Source organism: Amia ocellicauda, chromosome 1 (genome assembly GCF_036373705.1).
Source record: "Amia ocellicauda isolate fAmiCal2 chromosome 1, fAmiCal2.hap1, whole genome shotgun sequence".
Classification (NCBI taxonomy): domain Eukaryota; kingdom Metazoa; phylum Chordata; class Actinopteri; order Amiiformes; family Amiidae; genus Amia; species Amia ocellicauda.
In genome coordinates this window covers 56,972,339-56,991,746 of record NC_089850.1, presented here as the reverse complement: position 1 = coordinate 56,991,746, position 19,408 = coordinate 56,972,339, and the positions used below count along the sequence as shown (strand labels likewise).

The following is a 19,408-nucleotide window of genomic DNA, read 5'->3' as shown; positions in this document are numbered from 1 at the left end:
CAGTTTACACTCGCTTATACAGGCTAAAAGGTCTTCAGATTATGCAGATTCCCAGTGCTCATGAAAATGCAATTCATTTAAAGACACTTGACTTTTTTTATATCCCGCTTCCGGTTTTAATGTTAAGTGCCTGTGTTTTATAAATCCTTTTAAAGTGTATACTCTGTCAGTCAAAATCTTTAATTTTTTACACAAACCCCTCCTTTCTGTTGCATTTCACCTTGTCTCTACAAAGGTGTCACTGCAATTTATTTTTCTTCATTTTTTTTTTTTTTTTTTTTTCGGGGGATTACAATTTTTAAAAGGACAAATTTAGCACATTAACTTTTTATTTGTTTTTTAAGGTAAATTGTTTAATAAATAATACATGTTAATGAAAAATAAAGATTTGCCCCTAATCTCTAATGCTGCTTTTAATTAACATTTGTGTAAATATAAAATGTATGTCCGTGTGGAGTGGGTCTCCTATATCCGTCATGCTACTGATGAAAGCGTCCGTGATGGATGCTTTTAAATCTCTCGATAGAAATCAGCCAGAAGGCCCAAAACACCAATGGTGGTTTTGATGAACGTTTGAGAATTTCAACCCTTTTAATTAGAGAAATCGCTTGCAAGGAAATGTGAAACATGCTCTGCTTGTTAACAGCTGACTGGTTAACAAGGTGAACGATCATTAATAACGATCACAAAGAAACCCTTAAAGTTCACACTACTGCTCAGAAGTTTTAGGACACCCCCATTTTTCCAATTTTTATTGAAATTTAAGCGGTTCAGTCCAGTGAATAACCTGAAATGGTACAAAGGTAAGCAGTAAACTGCTAGAGGTTAAAAAGAAGTTTAGGTTACCAAAAACTGAAAAATAATGTACATTTCAGAGTTATATACTGTGTTACTACACCCTCTTAAGCATGATTTGTCAGTGTTACACGCAGCTCCTGTGTGTAGAAGTTACACTGTATTCCTACAATGTGCACGTCGTTTGAAAGCGTATTCTCTTGGCTACCAGAGCGTTTCATTCTCAAACACATCCGATTCACAGTTTGTGTCGACTGCCGTCATTCAGAGCCCGGGGGGTAAACGCGCAGTCAGCTCTGGTGGGGGTCTCATTCAGACGGTCACAGATCACTCAGTTTCGATTGGATTTCTTTGCAAATAAACTTGTTTTGTTCAGAACAACCAGTATATATTATTTGATGTTCTATCAAACCCATAGAGGGCGTAGATGCGGGGGGTTATAAAAAACACATTGTTCACATCAGAGAATGCTTCACATCGAGTCTCAGCTTTCATGGGACACAAAACACTTGGCAAACAACACAACAGTGAAGAGTGCACATGGGATTAAAGAGAAGCACATGGATTTGGTGCCCTTTTAAGGTACCAGAGGGGTTTGTTAGCTTAAGGGGTTAAAATTTGTTAAACAAAACAATTCCATGATTTCTTTTATTTTTTATCTCCAATTGTTTATTTGTTCTATGCTTTAATTTCAGAGTACATTGAGACATTAAACTGTGTAAATTTCAATAAAAACTGGAAAAAGTTAGGTGTTCTAAAACTTTTGACTGGTAGTGTCTTATCAAATGTATATGCAGCTCTGGAAAAAATCTGAACTTGGAGTGGTCTCATTTCTTTCCAGAGCTGCATATGGTATAACAAATCAGCTAGCGATTGTTAGCCTATACACACAGCTTAATTGCCTTGCATTTGTTATGTGCCCCTTCAGAGTTGTTTTTCTCACAGTTGGTGTGACACTCGCCTCTTGACATGGGGGCTTTGCAGGCAGTTCGTATTAGATTTAACTTACCTTTTTTCCTTTTTTTCCTTCTAACTGCACAGGGCAACATGTTTAGTGCTGCATTAAATTAAATGTTTACTACACATATGGACCCTTTGTTTTATGACAAGAATTGAGGCAGGACGCACTGCATAGCCATACAAACTATATCACAGATTGTAGATTAAAATACTCACCAATTAGTTACAACAATCCTCCGACTTCGTACCATTTTACATACATGTGCATCTACACGGGAGTGGGTTGCTAGGAGAGTTATGTTACCCAAGGCACAAAAACAGATGCGCCTTTAGGCGGGCCACTTCATTTTCACAGGCCACATCCTGGTTCACAGCGCCCTTTAGGGGCCCCTGTGATGCAGTGTTGTGCTGCTGAAAAGAGTGTATAGGTTTGCAAAGCAGAGAGTTGAATCAGGAGATAAAGATGTGTGGTCTGGAGAGCTGGTTCTCTGTCACTTTAAGGCCAGTAGGAGCTCCAGCTGCAGCAATCAGGAGGATGTGTATGTGTGTACTGTGTAGCAGAGCTGGGCTTGAAGCTGCTTACCTAGAGGAGAGGCCTTCTGTTTGCTTTCTAAAGCTTAAAAAATAAAAAAATGTAAAATAGAAGACCTGCTTTCAGAAGGTCAGCAGCCGGTGGAGGTTGGAGCGCTACAGTGGGGTCCATCCGCATTGATTTCACTGCATGTGGTCAGTGCTCATCTTTGTTTTTATATGTGTGTCTTAATTTGAGTTTGTGTTTGTACGGCGAAGATCCAATTATATATTTCGCAAACAGTCTTCAAACGCCATTATTTGGAAGATGACTGTGTGTAAAATATAACACTGAGTGTAATGGAACAACTGAGATAGTTGTTCACTGTTCACAATGGATTAAATTGCTTGTAGTAAAGGCCCGTCCTTTGTCTTCTTGACTGCTGCAATCCTTTTGATAAACATCTGGAGCAATGCTTTGTTTTTTCTCCTTCAGTGATGTTTCAAGTGCAGCAAGAGAAGTCGATTTGCGGATCCAGTTAATCCCAGAGGTGTTCAGCAGGACTGAGGTCAGGAAAAAGGTTTCAGCTGATGACCATGAACCCACTGCGTTCTACTCCTAGCTTTGAGACAGGGATTGGGTATGATATTCCAACACTGCTGGCAGTACACTGTTGTCCAGAATATAACAGTGCCTAATAGTGTTTATAGTGCCCTTCAGTAAAATCTATTTTTATTTATATATATATATATATATATATATATATATATATATATATATAAATGAGAAACACATTACTTCTATAATGTCTGCTATAACTGCTATTACTGCTATAATGTCTGCTCTCCATATCAAGATAAATTATTTTTTAAATACACTTGTGTTTATAGTGCCTTTCAGTCCCATAACAAACTCTAAAACATGACTTCAATGGTGAAGTTGAGACAGAAGTAAGACGCACAAAAAGATATGTAGCATTCTCACTAAATTATCATTTTAGAGAAGGGGCTAGTTATTAAATATCTGATGAAAAGGTTTCCTGTTTGGGTTTTAAAATCCTGTGCACATGGTTTTTAATTAGTTAAGTGAGTGAGAACCAGAATTCTGACGGCACGATCTGTACAATCTTCAAAGAGAGAGGCCCCAAATTAGAACTGATTACTGAATATGCAAGAAATTATCTTTTTAGAGGAAGAGAATCCCTTTTCAAAGTTGCAGGACAGCAAATGACAACAAAAAATGGAGAGTAATACATTGATTTTATTAGGGTTGGTGAGATTCATTTGGTGTTAACATTTCAGCAGTGAGAAATACACCGTTACAAAATTTACAAACTTCTGTTACAGTTATTTTGCGGTTATTTCACATTGAGGATTGATTTTACACGCAACTGCATACGGGAGCCTCAGAGGCCCAAAAAGAAGATGGACACACAAAATTGACAAAGTAGATTTAATGTAGGATGCACGAGGCTCAGATTCCAGTGGGCTTTTATTGACACCACAACTCAGTGAAAACAATATATATTTCTTTTTTTAATTTCTTAATTTCCCATTTATGGCTTTAATATTCTCTCGTCATGTTCGTTTTCAATACAGTTACACTAGAAGAGGTTGAAATCTGGACTAAGAAGTTAATCAAATGTAAAATAAAACATCACACAATAAATACAAATGAAATCATAATAAGGGTGATAATAATAATTGATAAATACATAAATAAATAAATAAATAAATATATATATATATTTATATAAATGCTACCTGCAATAGGGGTTAGAGATGTATGGAGCCTTTATGTGACTAAAGCTGCTGTCCTTAGATGAACACAGGGCTCTCAGACCCAAGTCCTGGAGGCCCACAGTGTGTCTTCTGGCTTTTGTTTCAGCCAACCCAGCCCTCAGTGACTTAACTGCTCCGATCAGCTGATTAATGGGGTGCCTGTAATACTTCTCTCCAGGCTGCAGTGAGCCTTGAATCAAGAGAATCTTTTAAGCTGTCCACAAATAAGGATTATTGAACAATGTCCTATATGTCTCATTGATCAAATTACTGTTTTGAATCACTCAGGTCTGGTAGGAACAAATACAAGGAGACACCTGTGGCCTCTGAAACCGGGCTTTTCACTCGGAGAGCCCCCCGTTGTTCTCCAACCCCCCAACATGGTTTCACAGACAAGATTGGCACTTATTGGCATCATAAACATGGCAGTACTATGCATGCTAATGTGATTTTTTTACTTTCCATTTCAGTCTTTTAAAAATATTAACAAAAAAGCTCCTGAGCTGTCTGAGTAACAATGATATACCCCATATAAATAATATAAGAGGATATATATATATATATATATATATATATATATATATATATATACATTATTTTTGGTCATACAGGCCTAAATGTAGTAAAGCGATTACAGCTATATTGTATTTTTAAACCAGAAATGGACAACCTTCATTTTAAGTGGCCAAGTAAATCCAATATGATCCAATATGATCACAGTCTTTGTTTCATTGCCATCTCTCAGACAGTAATAGGATCTGGTTCTTTGTTTGGAAATCCTACTTATTAGCTGATTTATACTCCACACTTAAAGTGAGTTAGTTGTTCAGATGTTACCTGCTATTATTAAATTAATAGTTGACCCTCTCTAAGATATGATTAATAGATACTGCTCAGAATTAAGGAATTTTAATTTTGTAATTAAAATACAAAAGGAGTATGTTAAGTTAAAATATTATTATGAATAGTACTAATGTAAATAAAATAACATTATATTTATGTCTAAGTATAGTACACCATTAACAGAAATAAAGTGACCACCTGACCTTTGAACTTCAAGAACACTAACTCGTGGGATTGATTGTCCCAAAGGCAACGTGTTAAAAGAAGGAACGAGAGTCCAGTTGTGTCTTCAGTTAAAATCTGATCAAGGAGTTCAGTTGGGGAGGGAAGGAATTCAAGAGAGGTGGGGGGGCAGTAGGCCTAGTAGGCCAGCACAATGACGGTCAGCAGGAAGGGGGCCATCGCAGCTCTCAGGTGAGCAGCTGAGCTACTCCCTGCAGGGAGAGGAAGACAAGCTGTCAGATGTTTGGTCCTGGTGTCCCACAGGCCGTGCAGTCTCGGCAGACGCTGTGATCAATCACTGCCATAGACTGTTGACCCCCCTCTCCACTAATGTCACAACCCTAGATTGTTTTCTCTAGGTTCTATTCAATCTGAATTGAAAAGATCTTCAGGATACAGAATTGGAATTGGAATTAGAATGAAAGGGAATAGAATTTAATGCCATGAAATTTCCCAACTTGCCCACAAATACCTCACCATACCTGCCCCTCTGCCCCAGTACAGCACAGTTGTAGTGTGCAGGGAAGATAGTCAGACCAGAGAGGTGTAATTTGAATAATACACAATTTGAGGAACTTTATATTAATAATATTTTGTGTGCGTTTTAAAATTGAGCAGCAAGTAACAACATAGAACTAAAGAATTAAATAACGGATGAAAAAAGAAAAACTAAACTGAGGACTACTGTAGTTCATAAATCTCATTGTAAAAATGCAAATAACAAAGTTTTCAAATCTTTGAGCCATGCCTAAGATACAGTATTTAAAATCACGTATTCATGCTATTGCAATCAGTATTATTTATAGTAAATAACATAAATGTGGCATTCGACTTTTGGAAATTCATGGAATTCAATTCACCTTTCCTTTCACTCCAATTCTAATTCCCTTTCTTTATCCTGAAACTCTTCTCAAGTCAAATTCCAATTCCAATTTACAAACAAATTTCAAATCCGTTGGGAATCGGCCCCAGCCCTGCGCAGCTCGTGCGACACACGCAAACGAGCAACATCTGTTCTGTTGACGTTTCCGTTGTTCCTCAGGTGTGGCAAAGTCCGTAAGATCATGCTTGACCCCCAGTCAGAAGAAGCTCTACTGCTGGTGGCTCTTACCTGAATCGGCACGGTAAGGAGTGGTGGCCCCTGTGTTGTAGTTGAGGGCCTCTATCTGGGAGGGGTCCAGCATGTCCAACTGGGTGTCGTCCACCGCCGCGTAGTTCTCCATGCCAAGACGGCTCAGCTGGGCTGGGGACAGAACCTGCGACAAACACACGCCCCGTAAGAGACACAACCACAGTCCTCCTCCTTGCCCTGGGTCACTTTACACCCCCTGCACAGATGCCCCATCGGTCCAGTCGAGCCAGAAACCCACTAAAGATGACAGACTATTCCAAAAGACAAGGAACCTTGCCATGGCTCTTACCTTAAACGTCCTGGACGGCATGAGCGAGATGGCGGCAGGAGTGATGTAACCAACGGCGTCTTCACTGAGGGTGCCCAGCTGGGTGGAGTTCAGGGTGGCTGCAGACAGAAGCAGTGCGTTGGCAGGTGTATTAAAGCGTACACAAGCAAAGTCCACCCTTCACAACCAGCTTTTTAGACGATGCACCAATTCTAAGACTACTGTCCAGCCACAGTACAAACATTAACATTTTACAACATATTTTAAATTCATATTATACCATCTTGAAATGTATAACCCCCGAGTGGTGCTTCTTTGTATAATCACATATGGAAGTTAGAATCAAAGCTTCTCAAGGCTTGGGCCAGAGGGCTTTCACTCGAAACTCTCTAAAATGTATCCAACTGCCTTCAGACCGCTGGCCTTCCTCATGAGTGAGATATTTGACCAGCCGTGGAAGATCAAGCCCTCCCAGTCACAGTGGTGGCCTACCTGCGACAGTGCCCGCCGTCACCATCTTGTCTTTGGTCCATGAGCTGGGGTCTCCGAACGCCTCCACACACTTGTCCTTCAGAGCGCTCAGCACGTCCAGAGGGCACTGCAGCTGGCCGATGGAATAGGCGGCAGCACTGGGGGGGGGGAAACACACGCAGCTCATTCACAGTATACCTCAGTCCCTGCCTGAACCTCTCCCTCGGTCAACCTTCTGGCAAACCCTGAAGGCTGGGTTATACCATTAGACGAGCTGGCTGAGCTCGATACAAGGGCAGAGTTTCCAGCTCTCTCTGGTTTCTCTCTGAATTTCCCATTTCTCTTGCCTGCAAACTACTCAAGCAGTGATATGAACCTGTACAAACCTCTCTGAACCTGTATGAACCTCTCAGAACCTGTATGAACCTGTATAAACCTGTACAAACCTCTCTGAACCTGTATGAACCTGTACAAACCTGAATGAACCTGTACAAACCTGTATAAACCTGTACGAACCTCTCTGAACCTGTCCCAACCTGTATACGAGACGTGTGGTTCCGGGCTCTTACCTGTACTCTGTTGAGGACAGCTGTGCAATCTGGTCTGGTGTGAAGGCACACATGAAGTAGCCAAGCCCCAACAAATGCCTACTGGTCAAGTTTTTCACAGGGTTGTCTCTGAGGAAGGTGGCTAAAATCTCCTTGGCCACGCTGAGCTGCTAAGCGCAAAGACAGAGATGGGTTGAAATTAGTTTTACAACCGGTCTGACTGATCTGAAAAGCCCTCCGGTAATCAGTTTCTGACCCATCTAAAAAGCAGAGATAAAATTACTGATTTGTATGAGAACTAGGAGGACAGTAACCCGAGGACTCTTTAATTGAATTAATGGAAAAAGGACATTATTACTATCTGTCTGTTTAGCAAGCTGAGAAGAGTTCAGAACTTGTTGTTGATTGTCTCTCGACTCACATTATCCAGCCACTCAGAGTATTGTCCGATGGAGGAGAGCGTATCGATGGAGGGTTTCTTGATGTACTTGTTGACGTCACTCCAGGTGAAGGCCAGAGCGATCTTCTTCAGGGATCCGAGCTGCTGGTCGGTCAGCAGCGGGTAGGCCTGTCAGGACCAGCAGGAGGTGACAACATTGACACACTTACATTTCTCTAGCGTAGCAGGATGAAGTAAGGGTTCCTATCCCTGCCTCACCTTCAGAGCCACGGTCTTTAAAGCAGAGAGCTGCACATCGCTGAAGCCAGGCACTGAGGCCAGGACGTCCACGCTGGCGCTGAACGTATCTGGGGACAGGCACTCGAGCTGGAGGGGCGTCAGGACACTGTTTCCATCGCCCATCTCTCGGATTTTCTGCGGACTGGGCACCACCACTGAAGAGCAGATATCTGTGACGGGAGATGCACATGATGGGACAGAGAAAGGCGTTTATTTTAATCGGTGACCTGATGCTAGTTTCGCTGGATCAGTGATGTTGACCTGGTTTCGCTGTAGTTTTACTACAGTCAAACAAGGGTTTCCTATGCGTTCAATATACCTTAATGGTGTTCTTCTACACAAGATACACATTTTAAGGCATGCTATACTGGTTTAGTCATGGTCCAGCTTGGAGAGTCCTAGATAAACATAGCCTAAGCATCCAGTCCTAGTCACCATTCCACTGAGCGGACACCAACAGCACCCACTGATGGGCCACAGGCGCTCAAACAGTTCACTTCACCATGTCTTGCTCCCCTTCCTCTCTCTCACTCCATACCTCTCCTCGCTCTGTTGTTGGGGGCCACAAGCTCGATCACCATCTTGCCGTACTCCTTGTTCAGGCTCTCAATGTCGTACTTGAAGTCCAGCTTTCTGGGAATGAATCCCTGTGGGTTGCCAGTGTGGGACAAAAGTGGGGCCAGGGCATCCTTCATCTCCAGCTACAGGGAGGGCACCAAAGGTGGATCAAGAACTTGCAAGCATAGGGTGTGCAATCAGACCCTCGCTCTGAATTAGACTGCTGTCTGAGGGACTCCACCCACCCGAGTGAATCAAGGGCAGTGACATCTCTACAACGGTATCGGGCACAGTTTGAGACCTGTGACACATCTTTTCTGACTGCAGTAGCTCAGTAACGAGTAAAGGGAAGGGTGTCGACTAAGAATGAAATAATAAATAATACAAATTGCATTTCCTTTTTTAAGCTGCTGTCTATGATCCAGCAGTGGTGATATGTATGTGTGTGTGTGTGTGTTCCTGCAGTGTTGTGTGGGACATGCGCAGTGCCTCACAGGGTTACAGATACTGAGTGAGAGCGGCTGTGTTGGGCGACGGAGGGCCGGAGACACTCACAGAGACAGGGAGCATGTACAGCTTGCTGAAGTCGAACAGCTTGACCAGGGACCGCAGGCTGCTCACAACAGCGGGGGTCCACTGTGGGATATCACTGCAGGAACAAGACGACATTGCAGGCATTGGAGTGGAGAGCATGTATTGACGTGCAGTATTGTGCAGTGTGCCTCTAGTGCCTCCTGTAAAACACTGCCTCTTGTGACACCTCATTTTAAGGCCGATCCCTAAAGATAGAGTTACTGTACTGGTATTTGTGTTGACTTAGTCTTGCAAGCCTAGTCGGTGCATATCAGAGAGTGAAGTGTTAAGAACTGCCAGTGTTGTGTATGGCTTTATTCTGGGGCCGGTTGCATAAAACTATATTAGACTAGTCCAAACCATTAGACTGGTCTTAATTTGACAGTTAGACTAGTCTAATGCAAGTTAGACAGTCAGTTAAGCATAAAAATTAAGACAGACTAAGACTTAGCTTGAAAATGTAGCCTCCTCACCCCAAGGCTAACTAAGATTTTAAGTCTATCTTCCCATTGAAACTGCTGGCCTGAGACTACGCAGACACTGTCACTGATAGCTGACAGGCAGAGCCTCCCATTGGCTCACACACACTCCGCTCTCCCGCCAACCGGCAATCTCCAAAACATCGAGATTCTGCCCACAGGCAATCCACCGAAACACTGAGACTCCTCCCCGAAGATTTCAATAACCAGTCCTGCGCTGCGTTTAGGTCCTCCTCTAGTAAACAGAAGTTTCCTCTTATTAAATTCTCATATTCTTCCATTGCATCTGTTCATCTTTTATAGTCGTGGTTATAGTCAGAGCATTAAGTACAAAATTGACAAGCTTGCCCTATAAACAGCGTGGTGGAGTTTCTCAGAAACAGCAGGGGCTACATTTAGAGAGGTGCATTGCTGTCCTTTTTCAAAACCCCTCTCTTCACTCATTCGTCGGACATCAGAGAATGCCCAGAGATCAGCCTTACGGGTCTCTGACTCAGAGCGCTCACCCATAGAGAGCAATGATTCTCTTCTGCAGAGCGATTTTCATGCTGTCCTCCGGCTCTCCGCAGGTTGCCAGCTGGTCCAGAGTGGCTTGGAACTGGCTGTCATTCATGGCGGTGATGTCCTGCTCTCCCATTAGACACACGACCCCGCCCAGCAACTTCATCTCAGTGGGACTCAGAGCAGACAGGCTGGAGCGGTTCTGTGGAAGAGGGGGCCCCGTGAGTCCAGTCCGAAAAGGCTGTACAATTCAGGTGCCTTTTGTATATTAAAACTTGAAATCTCTGAACATTTAAAAAAGATTTAGAAGCTCAGATTGGGCCAATGATGGGTTCAATTAAGGTTTCCGTTAAGTATTTGAGAGTTGGCTTGAGAACCCCTGCCCCTGGTGCCTCTGGTAGTGATTGCTTTCAAATCAGAGGCGATTGTAGCAGGTAATTTATAATGTGTTCATTACTAACACACTTACTGGGAACGGTGGGAGAACATAATCGTAAATAAACAATGTGAGGTGGTAAAGGTCAGGCTAGGCTGCAAAGACAGGCTGTCTGGAGAACAAATGTTGCGGAAATTTACCATAGTTTACCTTTCAATGTATTATAGGATTGTTTGCTTATTTAACCTGGTTTTTCATTTGTTTTTCCCGTGTTTTACAGTGGTTTCTTATGGGCTCATCCTGCCTTCACTGTGCCTCACTACACACTGGACCACAGGAATACCGTAATATACCACAATCAATATCTCCAGGACATGTTTAATATGATTGACTGCGGTTTCTGTATAGCACAGTGTCATACAGCCCAGTGAAGGTATGTTAAAATCATAAGAAACCAGTATAAAACAATGGTACAAGACAAAAACCATATTGAAAGTGTGTGTGTGTGTGTGTGGAGGGGCTGGTGATGGTAAATTAATCAGGGTAAATGAGCCATTTTAGTTCTGTCAAGATACCTCAGCCTATAGTAATGCAACAGGTCAGGGGCTGCAGAGGGAGATGACTTACGAAGCAGTTCAGGATAAAGTACAATATCTCGGTGCGTCTCATGGAGTCCTTGGGCAGCAGTGTGGTGCTGGCATTGGCGAAGCGGGCAACTATAGTGCGGCAGCGCGGCATGGTAACGCTCATCACGTTGGTGAAGGACCTGCAGCACAGAGCATGGGCAGAGCATGGGCAGGGCACGGGCGGGGCACAGTCATCAATACATGAACAACAATCAACTGCAAAAAGTCCAGGAAGGTGCATGTAGGTCTGAGTGTGCAAATGTATTAGTACAGTTTGTTTACTGGGGTGAATCCACACTTCACTTGTAATTAGAAAATGCAGTGTAGTTATGTTTATTCATATCTATCTACAGACGTGTGACAAATCAAAGGAATAACCTGAATAAATGAGTGGAGGAACATGACGAATGCAGATGCCTCCAAACAGGTTTACTGCATGATACAATTAAGCAATTAACATCCCATCGTGCTCTGTGGCATGTATACAAATACTGAGCAGGCCCAATTGACCTCGATTTTGGATCAAGATGACAAGAGGAAAGGATCTAAGTGACTTTGAAAGAGGGGTCATTATTGGGGCACGGATGGCAGGAGCTTCAGTCACAAAAACGCTCAATTGGTTAGTGTTCACGACAAGTGGGCGAGTGCATGTGGGGGACACCAAGAGAACGGGACAGGCCTGACTGCTTGACCCCTACAGTGAGGGGGTCCGGAGGCTCTGTTATGCTGTGGGGGGCATTTTCCTGGCATGGCTTGGGTCATCGCAAATCATTACAAAGTTATTCTGAGTGATCACCTTTATCCTATGGGGACACATTTCTATCCTGATGGAAGTGGTTTCTTCCCGGATGACAATGCCCCCATCCATAGGGCACGAGGGCTCACTGAATGGTGTGATGAGTATGAAAATGATGTCAATCATATGCTATGGCCTTCACAGTCACCAGATCTCAACCCAATTGAACACCTATGGGAGATTCTGGACCGATGTGTTAGAAAGTGCTCTCCCCCACCATCATCAAAACCCCAAATGAGGGAATATCTTTTGGAAGAATGGTGTTCATCCCTCCAGTAGAGTCCAGAGACTCTAGGATCTGTGCAAGAGCATTGAAGCTGTTCTTACTGAGACACCTTACTGAGACACTTTGTTGGTTTTTCCTTTAATTTGTCACCAGTCTTTATCTATCTATCTATCTAGTTATTAATGTTTGTCCCTTTTTTAATACCAATATGTCATAGTAAATTATGCTGATGCTGATTGTATTAGAGCTTTAGGAAGCAGGCCATCACTCACTCTGTGAAGACAAGGAAGTTGGAGGGAACCAGGCTGAGCTCCGCATCTGTCATGTTGCTCACATCCTTGAATTTGATGTATGCTTTACTGGCGCAGCGCACCTGAAACACACCAGCTGTGATCAGTGGAACAGTGCGGACGAACGCCGTCACTCCCCGTCCTGCTCGAAAGCACATCGTTGTGGTCACCAGGATCCCTAACACACTTACCTCGGACAGGGAAACACCACGCTGCATCTAAATTCCTCACGAGTTCACGTCGTTGCAGCATTACCTTTACCGTGTAGGGCTTTAAAAAATAAACAAATTGAGGGTATAAGCAAACAGAAAGCTTACCTGATCCCGAGACAGATGCTGGTTGGAGGACAGGGTGACCAGCTGTGCCTTGGTCAGGTTACATATCTGTTTGCAAGTCAGACCTTTGGCGGCGGTCTGCAGAGTTCTACAGAGCGGAGCGGGGAGAAGGGACAAGAGTTTGCCGTCAGCATGTGTCTTTGGTTGTTGAGTGTTTGAAAGCCCTGAACACCAGATAAGGTTTCTGTTCGACATACTCAAGGAATTCAATCATCCTTCGAATTTAAGGAGTGCAGCAGAAGGACATGGACGTCGGTTGTAATGTGTTTGGAGGTGCACTGGGAGAAGTGAACGTAGAACTTTAACTTACTGGATGTCATTTGGAGTTTTCAGCAATGGGAACGCTTTCTCCATGACAGCGAGGGCCTGTAGAAGTTGAAGAGAAGAGACGTTTAACAAACATGTCATCCTACTGAAATGGTTCTGTTGTGTCAAGAAGCCTGACTTCTATTTATGACTATGTCTTCTCATGAGGAGTGCAGTGAGGCTTAGCGAGAGCAGTTGTCTCCATTCCGTTGTGGTCACAGTTGTTGACAGTCGTCGCACACAGAAAGGGGCGACCACCCACCCGGTGCCCGACACAAAGAGGCCTGTGGGCAGCCAGTGGGAGTCTCTAGCTCCTACCTGCGCTTTGTTCCAGGTGAAGTTGGCCCAGTTCTTGTTCAAGATCTGCAGGGCACGGATGTTAGCGGAGGGCACTTCTGTGATGAGGGAGGCAGGCATGAACAACAGGGCATCTTTGAGACTGGTATCCTTCAGGATCTGAGAGGCACATGTCACTGATGTTAATGAGTGGTAGTAAAGTGTGGCAAAGGACAAACTGCAATACGACCAGGAGCTTTGTTTATGTTACTAAAGACATCTAGACACTCATAATTCGTTTTTAATACTAATTTTAGGACATCATCATGCATCAGTGATCTTTGGGTCAAGCATCACCCCTTGAGTGGGGGATGCTTGATACTTAAAATCACGTGTAACCTATTGACCAATTGAAGGTGTCTTGGAATCGTCAAGCTCATGTCCAAAGTGAGCTGTCCAGGGTCCTCTCCTGCCCTCCAAACATGCCCTCCTTAAACATAAACAAAATAATAACTTGGCAACTCACAGACAGAAGGATGGCTTTCTTCTGCACTGGCTGCATGGAGTTGAGCGCTTGGGTGAAGTTTGAGTTTCCAAACGCGGTGCGGAACAGAGAGCTGTTGATGCCGATGAGAGTGTCAGACTGTAGGCTGTCAGTCAACAACCCCAGGGACTTCAGATTGCCAACCTTGATCTGGACAAAAACACGAAACAAGATGAAGGACCAGCTGTGTCCAGATCTAGACAGGAATTGACCATGTATTGAATCCCAGCTCTGTAGACCAAGGCTTATCCCACATAAACAGGGACTGGAACTGTAGCATGAGAAAGATAGGGCCGTGGATACCGTTGTCGGTTCAGCTTCGTGGTACTCACAATGCCATCCAGTGGGATGGTGTTGAGAATGCTTAGCTTCTGGACCTTGGTCAGATTTGGCTGCTGGGCAAAGCTGTCCAGTGATCCATTCAGGATGTCGGGACCCAGGCTGGACAGCTGCTGCTCTGACAGTCCCACCACGGCATTGCCCAGCTTTCCGACGTCAGCGGTGTTGAACGTGGAGACGGTCATCTTGCTCAGCACTGCTGCGTAGATCTGCCAGAGAAGATGTGTGTGTGTGTGATTTCAAGGACCTTTGACCTTCCATTGACAGCATGTGCGCCCAGCTGACGTCAGACACTGTTTGTCTGTGTATTTAAACAGTGCCAGATCGTGTTGGCAGAACCTGAGCTTCTCCCTGCTACTGTTCAGATGCAATTGCAAATAATGCTGCTGGAGAAGTGGATACCTGCCCTGCGGAGCCCGTGGTTTGATGTTCTTTACACCATCTTTACACCATCTTTCAGGTCCATTGAATGAAAATCCTGATCACACTATATGCAATAAAGATCTGACACAATAACTATAGAAAAGTACTCTACATGACATCCATTGCCCAACATTCCCAACTATCACTAGCTGCCATCAGATTACATTCTTGTGTTTGAGTCTCAGCACAGAGACGCTACACTGCAGTACCATTCCCGAGCAGAGACTCTGGGTGTTTTAGTGATTGTGTTTATTCCCCACTTGAAGATTAAAACCATGTTCTTTCCCAGCTTACATCCTTGACATCCCGCTTGCATTGCTGCAGGAGACTGAAGAGAGCACTCATGGCATCTTTACTTAAATTTGTTGACGGCGGGGGGTAGAAACAGGCCAGCTGCCCCAGTCTGGAAGGAACATAACAGGCACAAGATTCAGAAACCATGAGAGGCAGCTGAAGTAGCTGGCTGTGGTGCATTGTCTTAATAACCACTGCCTCCTACCTGGTGATGTTGTCAATCCTGGTAACGTCACAGCTACAGCTCTGGAGCGCGTGGTATAGTATGTTTGCCTGGAACTCGTTCAGATCGTAGAAGTTAGTCCAATTGTTTTTTCCACCCTTGAAATGGTCACATAGCTGTGGGAAAGGATGGTGTAAATCAGTAATACACGGAGAATTCAAAAGCCATCTGTATCTCAACAAACACAATGCCTTCATGGGATTATATAAGTTTACCTGGAGTCATTTCTAGAACTTTCTAATATTGAAAACTAGCTGGTGTTTTGGTCTGCTACTCATGAGAAGGGGGTTAGGAGAGCGGACACTCACCGGGTTCGGGTTCGTCTCGAACACTTTGCTCAGAACAGTCAGGTTAGATTGCAGCAGGAAGCGGGACATCAGCTCCAAATAAGGCTGGTTGATCTTTAATGGATTGGCTGGGGTAGACACTAGACCGTGGCAGAGAACACAGGGTCAATCCATACAGGGAGAGCATAGCATATCATAGCTTTGATAGCATAGCATATCATAACATACACCGATCAGCCATAACATTATGACCACTGACAGGTGACGTGAATAACACTGATAATCTCGTTATCATATCATTTTGTCCTCAAAGTTGATGTGTTAGAAGCTGGAAAAATGGGCAAGTGTAAGGATCTGAGCGACTTTGACAAGGGCCAAATTGTGACGGATAGACAACTGGGTCAGAGCATCTCCAAAACTGCAGCTCTTGTGGGGTGTTCCAGGTCTGCAGTGGTCAGTACCTATCAAAAGTGGTCCAAAGAAGGAAAAGCGGTGAACCGGCGACAGGGTCATGGGCGGCCAAGGCTCATTGATGCACGTGGGGAGCGAAGGCTGGCCCGTGTGGTCCGATCCAACAAACGAGCTACTGTAGCTCAAATTGCTGAAAAAGTTCATGCTGGTTCTGATAGAAAGGTGTCAGAACACACAGTGCATCGCACTTTGTTGCGTATGGGGCTGCGTAGCCGCAGACCAGTCAGGGTGACCATGCTGACACCTGTCCACCGAAAGCGCCTACAATGGGCATGTGAGCATCAGAACTGGACCACGGAGCAATAGAAGAAGGTGGCCTGGTCTGATGAATCACAAGTTCAAAATGTTGACTTGGCCTCCAAATTCTCCAGATCTCAATCCAATCGAGCATCTGTGGGATGTGCTGGCCAAACAAGTCCGATCCATGGAGGCCCCACCTCGCAACTTACAGGACTTAAAGGATTTGCTGCTAACGTCTTGGTGCCAGATACCACAGCACACCTTCAGAGGTCTAGTGGAGTCCATGCCTTGACGGGTCAGGGCTGTTTTGGGACCTACACAATATTAGGCAGGTGGTCATAATGTTATGGCTGATCGGTGTATATAGTATATTATATCAGCGTCTCTCATCTCATACCTCATATGCCTCATCACATTACATCACATCATAGCATAGCATAAGCCATGACCTTGGAGCGGTTTGCTGTTTGTACCTGGCATTTTTTGGCTTTCCACATATATGGTCTGTATCCACTGGTACATGGCCTGCCGGACCTGGGGTTTGAGGCTGTCATACCTGTCATTCAGCTTTGAGATTCTGTGGAGCACAAGGCATGCTGTTACCAGAAGTCCCGGCACCATAGTAAGGGGTTCGATGATATATGACTGCCGTTGTGCCTCGGGTAATTAAATGCAGAGGAAACCAAACGGCAAAAAAGTTGACCCTTTGGACGCAGCATTTGTGATTTTGGCGTAGCATTCATGTGTTCGTCTTGTAGGCCTGAGGACTGGAAGTTTGAATCTCACATCTGACACACAACAGCAGCTCCCTTTACACTGAGCAAGGATCAATCATTGGTGCTTGAGGTTTTCTTCTTACTATTACTGTTCTCAACTGTTCTCAATCTTAATTGGAAGCCATTATTTCTAGGTTTTAGTAAGTAAGTTATTAAGTAAGTTTCTTATTGTATAAGAGAGGACAGAAATAACATCTCTTCTATGCCATTATAGTACCAAACAGACTGCATTTGGTGATGTGTGGGAAAGAAATCAAAATCTGCCAATCCTCTTTTCGATTTTTAAATAGTGGGTTGGTTGTGCTTGCGTCATTCTACAATGTTTTGCAATGTTTTTTAGACTTTCTAGCATTTTGTTGTCCTAGTTGTTGCAGTATTGAATTACCTCTCCCTGTTAAGGACCGTGTTCCTGGATTTTTGGGGAGTTGTGTACTCACAGGAACAATGCGTTGGTAACGTTGGGTGTCCTGTTGAATGTCCGGACACAGATGTCGTTCAGTGTCGTCAGATTTGTCTCATATATTTTAAGGGTATAGAAAATGTCTTCTTTGCTGGAAAGCTTAGCTGAGATGTCTTTCCCCATTGATGTGCAGTTCCCCTGCAGATGGAAGAGAAACACCACCTTTGAACTCACTGGAGATCCTACAGGGCACTTTTGCTGTCCTTCAGGGATGGACAAGACACAGTAGAATCAGTAAAAGGATATACAAGACAAGATCCCCCAACAGAGTGAGCTTGCCCATCAACTGCACTGCAGCTAAACGCACATTGAACACATTGTGTTTCATTAAAATAAATAGCTAGTTGTCTGGCAAACCTGTTCTAGAAAACAGGTACTCATGCAGAATCACGTACAAGAAGGAGTCTGATTTGCTTCTCATCTGAAAGAAGGAGCACAAGTAGATTTCGGTGGCTCAGAGTGACACACAGTGGCAGAAATAGGAGCTTCAACCGCTTTGTAATTCAACTCCCTTCAGAGACCTGGTTGTGTCAAAACTGCTCCAGGTATCATCCACTAATTTCTGTATCTTTTTATGTGTGAAACAGTTTTCGTAGTCAAGTGGGGATCCCCACATTCTGCTAGAATTTACCAAAATCCCAGTTTTAGTTTTCCCTTCTGGATTTTCAAGGGCACTCTCTGTAGGTCATCTATTCCTGTTCTCATATTCATCTCAGATCTACAACAGAACTGAAGACGTGAGCCTCCTCTGTGTTTTCCCATTCGCCGCAAGCCACAAACAAAACAGCTGGTTGTGGATGCATATCACTGGTCTAATGTTAGCATGTAAATATAGCTGGGAAGTGGTAATGACAAAACACACTTTAGAATTCATAAAGCAGCTTAGAACTTTGGTTTGTGGTGAAGGAGAGGATTCTGGGATTTCTCGAAAGAAACACTGTAATGTTTTGGTTGCTGTATTTGCATTACAAATCAATTGAGAGCAGAACAGAGACAGACACAAGGTGGTTGAAATGTATGTTACCCAGACCCCAGCCTTTGTCACATTTCTACTCAGAGATTGGTGGACAAAGCCGTCTTCTCTGTGCTCTTACCTGGTTCGGATCTGCCTGACCTGCAAGCAGAGAGGGAGAGTATGAATCAGTAAAAGCCTTGAGAGGTTGACCATGCTGTGTGGAGACCAAAGGTCTCACTGTGAAGAAATACCAGCCATCCGCACTTACCTACTACTGTTCCCAGCAGACACACAAAAAGGACAATCCCAAACTGAACAGACTGTCCCATTTTGGGAATTGAGACCTAGAAAGAGTAAAGCAAGTAAAGAATTATGTTAACTATTGAAGGTACCAAACTGGAACTACCTGCTGCACCATTTACATAGTGGTGTCCAAATCCAGTCAGCCGAAGTTATTTGTTTATATGTATTATCCTATTATTCCTGTGGATTGTTTCCTGTCAACTTAGCTAATGTGTCCTGTACAACTACCCATTGTTGTTTCAATGTGTCAGTGTGTTTGCTTTCCTGATTATTTCAGGAAGAAAGAAAACAGCAAAACTAATCTTCTAAGGCTGCTGGCAAAGTATTTAAATGTTGCACAAAAGAGCTGCTATTTTCAGTGTGGTTTTCAGTATTCAGTGTAACACTAATTAGCTTCCACTGCACCAATATTCCTGAGCTTTTATACCTGTCGTTCAGAGTTTCCTAGTACTAGAAAAGTACTAGATTATACCTAGGAGATATGAGCTCAGCCATTATTTGTTTTGATGCTGACTTTTCCCTCCATTTTACATAGAAAATG

The 19,408-nt window shown here is 43.7% G+C and overlaps 1 protein-coding gene across 1 annotated transcript; it reads right to left on the bottom strand.

The window, feature by feature from the left end:
• Window positions 1-4,551: 4,551 nt before the first annotated feature.
• Window positions 4,552-18,982, bottom strand: LOC136759278 (otoancorin-like). Its single transcript, XM_066714200.1, has 23 exons — window positions 18,971-18,982; window positions 18,704-18,723; window positions 16,847-16,950; window positions 15,684-15,802; window positions 15,358-15,491; window positions 15,153-15,261; window positions 14,429-14,644; window positions 14,079-14,246; window positions 13,595-13,732; window positions 13,281-13,336; window positions 12,953-13,058; window positions 12,618-12,718; window positions 11,325-11,463; window positions 10,327-10,523; window positions 9,324-9,417; window positions 8,749-8,911; window positions 8,190-8,380; window positions 7,953-8,099; window positions 7,553-7,698; window positions 7,005-7,141; window positions 6,534-6,631; window positions 6,224-6,368; window positions 4,552-5,324 (listed from the first exon to the last, which is right to left on the bottom strand). The coding sequence occupies exons 1-23, from the start codon at window positions 18,980-18,982 to the stop codon at window positions 5,251-5,253; spliced, it is 2,814 nt and encodes a 937-aa protein (XP_066570297.1). The 3' UTR covers window positions 4,552-5,250.
• Window positions 18,983-19,408: the final 426 nt, after the last annotated feature.

Excerpts from the sequence above, each read along its gene's own strand:
- LOC136759278 (XM_066714200.1), bottom strand. Across the intron at positions 6,369-6,533 it reads TGCCGTCCAGGACGTTTAAG|GTTCTGTCCCCAGCCCAGCT; the intron begins GTAAGAGCCATG and ends TGTTTGTCGCAG. Across the intron at positions 5,325-6,223 it reads TCCTTACCGTGCCGATTCAG|GGAGTAGCTCAGCTGCTCAC; the intron begins GTAAGAGCCACC and ends CTCTCCCTGCAG.